This window comes from Morone saxatilis, unplaced genomic scaffold (assembly GCF_004916995.1).
Source record: "Morone saxatilis isolate NCDOM2014 unplaced genomic scaffold, NCSU_SB_2.0 Contig18, whole genome shotgun sequence".
Taxonomy (NCBI): domain Eukaryota; kingdom Metazoa; phylum Chordata; class Actinopteri; family Moronidae; genus Morone; species Morone saxatilis.
The window spans coordinates 19,228,607-19,233,423 of NW_023339740.1; the positions used below are offsets into that span (position 1 = coordinate 19,228,607).

The window sequence follows — 4,817 nt, forward strand, 5'->3', positions numbered from 1 at the left end:
AAAATAAATCAAACAAACACTAGGTACATCAAGTCTATTTTGCATGATAAAATACTGTACTTTGCATTATCACATATATTTTGTTTGTATGGCTTCATCCACTTTAAGGCCATCTATGCTTTGGCAGTTCTGTGCATGTTTTCATCTTGTAAAATGAGTGAAAAATCAGTGGCGCTGTTATATATATATATATATATATATATATATATATATATATATGAGAGGAAAATGTATGGAAAATCTTAATATATATAGTATATGCATTGTATTGGCTTGTTGAAGTCACCTTAAGTTTTTATTCTTGGTAAATCTGTTAAATCCAGGCTCAGTTCACATTTCTCCAAGTCTCCGTTCTGGTCGTCAGTGTCTCGGCCCCAGAACTGTCTCTCTGCATTGTCAATATGATTTCTGACATTGTAACCGTTTCTCTCATTTTGCACTCCATTGTCCCCTGTAGGTGATTCTTGGATACCTCCCAGCTTCTCTGCTGCCTCTGAAAAACTCAGATGTGCCTCCTCCCCAGGACCATCACTGACCCCTGTCTCTTTATCTTCCTCCTCCTTGAGGGCCTCTGCAGCTCCATCCAGACTGGAGTCGCTGAGGAAGGAGTGCGGGGTTTGGGTATCCTCCAGTGACAGAGGGGTCTCATCAATAAGGCGGCCCCCAAGATTGTTGCCTGCCCCTGGGGTGAGAGGCATCTCCTCGTGGTCTTGGTCTGGATCCTGGTCTTTGCTGCAATAAGCATAGCGGTGGTTCATGTGCTGGGAGTACGAGCCAGAGTGAGAGAAGCGTTTGCCACACTTGTCACATTGGTAGGGTTTCTCTCCGGAGTGCAGCCGGCTGTGCTCAATCAGATGGTGCTTATGCTTGAAGGCCTTGTTGCAGATTTTGCACTCATGAGGACGCTTGCCTGTAATTAACAGAAAGAAATTATTTCTCATGTAAATATAACAGTTTCTTTTTTCTTTTCTTTTTTTAAGAAAAGACATTTAAGACTTGAATGCATTGAAACCTGTTGTAAGGTCAGTAGGTATTTTTCTGTCATAATTTTTGAAGAAATTGTTTCACATTCAGGTAGATTTGTTCTGTACGGTAAATGGAAGAATGGAAACTCCGCCTACCAGCACTTCTAAAGCTCTGTAATTAACACTATATATCTAATCTAATTTATATGTCCCTACAAAAAAATTACGAAGTGTAAAAACAAAGAGTTGTGGTTTTATGTATGTGTTATGTGCCGATTTTTAAAGTTTAGTTTTTGTGCAAATTGATCAAACGTGTGAATTATTATGTTTACGAAGCACTGGCAAGTGAATTTTGTTACCTTCTGACAGAGTCAGACTTGCTGTTTGCCCTTGTTTCCAGTCTTTAAGCTAAGCTAAGCTAACTTGGCTGCTCGCGATAGCTTCATATTTACAGTGCAGGAAGTCAAGCCCAAAATGTCAAACTATTTCTTTAGACATTTTTATCAATATTTTACTAAAGTGAGTTTTTACAATGCTTCTTTCCAACTCAGAACCCTAACCCACCTGTTTGCCCCCCATACTACAGTCCTCTTCTACCATGAATAAAATGAAATGTCTTTTTAAACTATATGAAATGGCCAAGCCTAAAGTATTGTTGCAGACTGCGTACAAACTACAGACCTGTGTGCTCATATTTGTGTCGGAGCAGAGAGCTGCTCTTCTGAAAGGTTTTTTCACAGATGTCACAAGCGTAAAGCCCCTCATCTGTCTTCTTCAGTCTCTTCCTCCCTGGCCCTCCTTCTCCATCCAGTCCTTCATCCATGAGAGAGAGATAGTCCAGAGCTCCACGGCTTAACACCTCACCCTACGGAGAAAACATTTGTTTCATTATAATTATTATTCTAAATGTAGACATTCTTACAGTTTAACTGCTTCTGCATTGATGGTGATGCTGTTCTTCAGTAATTACACATAATTCTTTAAAACAAACCTTACTCACCATGAGAGCTTGCCTCTCCTGGTGGATCTTCTTCAATGCCGCCTCTGCGTCTGCCTCCATCATGTAAGCCATGGGAGAGAGAAACCCAGGGCTATTAGCTGGCTGGCCAAATGGCGGAATCGCTGTGATGCCGTCATGCCCTGAAAGCCCTAAACCAGACTGGTTGAAGATAGGAAATCCATTGTATAAGGAACCTGGAAACACAGGAGCTCTGGCACCACTGAAGACTGGGTGGTGGTGAAGGGATAGATGTGAAGTTGGACTTGGCCTCTTAAGCTGCTGGTTCCCAGGCTCTCTCCTCTCTCCTCTGGCTGAGTTGCCGTTTACAGTTTTGTTTCTCCCCTCCTGGTCTGAGAGCTGCTTGGGCAGGGAGAGATCCAGAGGTTCGCTCTGTGACCAGGGGCTGCCGGTCTGGTTCTGAGGGGAGGGGAGTTCGGGAGGACAGCTGGTGAGGTCGAGGCAGACCGGCGAACCGAATCCTGAAGAGGGAACTCTCCTTCTGGCTCGAGGTGATGACAGCTCTGGGGAGCGGTTGATTGGTTGACTTGGACTTCCCTTTTCCTGGCCAGACCAGTACGCTCGTGAGGACAGGGCATCATGGTGTGGCTGTGGGGGAGAGTGCATTGCAACCAAAAGTTGCTGCGGTACCGAGAACCAGCTGGGATTCTGTAAGGGTGATTTGCTCCCAGAGAGGCCGTTGGTTACTTCGCTCTGTTTGCTGTTCTCCGGTTGGAGGGAAGATCTCGGGAAGAACAAAGGTGACGAGGGGTGGTCTTTACCGCGAAGACCCTCGGGCACCTCCACTGCATCTCGGTTCATCTTACAGAGGTAGCGCTCGTGCTGCAGGAGCACCGCCACATTTGGGAAAAGCTGGGAGCACCAGCGGCATGTCACTCCAAGCACACCTCTCTCTCCCTCACCTGACCTCACTGCCTCTCTTCTCCTGTCAGGTGACACCTTCCTGTCGGGCCTTCCTCCGTTGTAAATCACCCTGATTTCCTCCGCTGCAGCTCCTCCTCCTGCTTCTCTGTCCATCTCCTCGTCCTTCTTCACCTCCCTGTGAAGCATCTCCTGTAGCATCTGCTCAAACTTGGTCCCAGAGTGCAGATAAGGCAGCAGGGTGGTCCCTTTTAGTATGCTGGCCCTCAGGGAGAGCTCTGCCGAGGGGTCCCACAGCCGAGCTAGGTCTGAAGCTCTGGCGAAGCCTGTGGGATTGTGGTTGGGGTCCTGCAGTGAAAGCTGGTGAGGATCCTCTGTTACTCGACCCAGAGGCCTGGTATTATCTTGGGTCTGTGAAGTCATTGGAGAGCCCTTGTCGTTACTGTTTCTCCCCCCGCCTGCAGAGGGAGATGTAGGAAATGAGTGGTGGTAGGAGCTTTGAGTATGTCCATTAAAAGCACCGCTGGCTCCTCCTGTGCTTCCCCCTCCATTCCCTCCACCACTCAGGCACTTTTTGCTGCTTAAGTGGGAGCTGTAGGAGCCTGAGTGAGAGAAACGTTTCTTGCAGTTGGAGCACTCATAAGGTTTTTCACCTAAAGGATGACACACAGACAGGATGTATTCGTCAAAAGTTGCTGAGAGTTGGTTGAAAATCCCCTCGACTTGGGTGTGATCGTTTCACATTTTTCATAACTTACTTGCCTTGTCACAAATTATTTTTACTTGTTTTCTGTCAACACATCAAATTAAGTATAATTTCATACCATATAAATGGTGCAATAAGTAAGGGTTACGGATATAGTGGAAACAATAGCAAATTGATGGGTGAGTACATCTGTTTTGATGTTATTTTGTCTCACCGCTGTGGATGCGGAGATGCTCTTTGAGGTGGTGTTTGTACTTGAACGCTTTCCCACACTGCAGACATTTGAACTTCCTGGTCTCCATGGCTTGATCCAAAGCACACTAGGACAATAGGACATTGTTATTAGTTTTATAATTTTATATAGGGACGCATTTCGGGGTGTGAAGATGTAAGATCATATCTTTATATTATAATAAATATCCTTGTAGCACAAAATAAGCATATCATACAATACACTTATGAAATTTTTGCCTCATTGCAATGAACGTTTCTCCTGCTGTCTGTGTGTTTCTCACCTTCTCCTGCATTTGGTTGTGAAGTGCCAGATGCCGCTCCATCTGTGCCCTATGGGTGGCAGTGTATCCACAGAGCGGACATGCCATATGGGCCCCCTCCCTCTCCTGGCAGTACTTGATGTGGTCCCTAAAAGAAGCTCCTCGCTGATACATCCTGTGGCAGAATGGACAGGCCTGATGGGACCTTCCTGCATCTGGAGTCCAGAGAGAGATGACATTTTAAATAGACCGTTTTTTTTGTACAAATTTATCAAATATAGCCATCCATCCAATCATTCATCCATTCATTTTATAAACTGCTTATCCTGTTTAAGGTTTAAGATCGCCAGCATATCACACACATATAGGGCAGCACCCGCATTCACTCACATTCCTTAAATACTTAACATACTAACTACTTAAATATAGCTGCTGTAAACTTTCTTCATAAAGAAGATCCTTTCGGAACAATGATTAGTAGACCCTATATTAAAGCTCTTTTAGGAATTATATTTACATTTAGGTTCTGCCTATTATCACACATGTTGCCTATTGAACTGAATGAATGAAGTCATTCGCCACCCAAACAGCACCTGTGCTCATGCAACACATGTTATACAGAAAAAAAGACATGTATGGCCTCAGACTCACAGAGTAAAATTTAAGTGAAACTCAAATTGTCTTAGTTCACTATTTATATGTACAAACAAAAAAGCTAAATTTCCTAAAAATACTGGAACATGAGCATGTTGTTTAGTAATTGTATTTGTGTC

The 4,817-nt window shown here is 44.3% G+C and overlaps 1 protein-coding gene across 1 annotated transcript in view; it reads right to left on the bottom strand.

The window, feature by feature from the left end:
- Positions 1-240: 240 nt before the first annotated feature.
- LOC118327805 (zinc finger E-box-binding homeobox 2-like) overlaps positions 241-4,817 on the bottom strand; it is a 26,452-nt gene continuing 21,875 nt past the window's right edge. The window contains exons 4-8 of the mRNA XM_035661268.1: positions 4,066-4,259; positions 3,765-3,870; positions 1,966-3,497; positions 1,647-1,830; positions 241-910 (exon numbers count right to left, since the gene is read on the bottom strand). Of these exons, the coding sequence (XP_035517161.1) occupies positions 288-910; positions 1,647-1,830; positions 1,966-3,497; positions 3,765-3,870; positions 4,066-4,259 (2,639 nt within the window). The 3' untranslated portion in view covers positions 241-287. The remainder of the gene's footprint in view (positions 911-1,646; positions 1,831-1,965; positions 3,498-3,764; positions 3,871-4,065; positions 4,260-4,817) is intronic.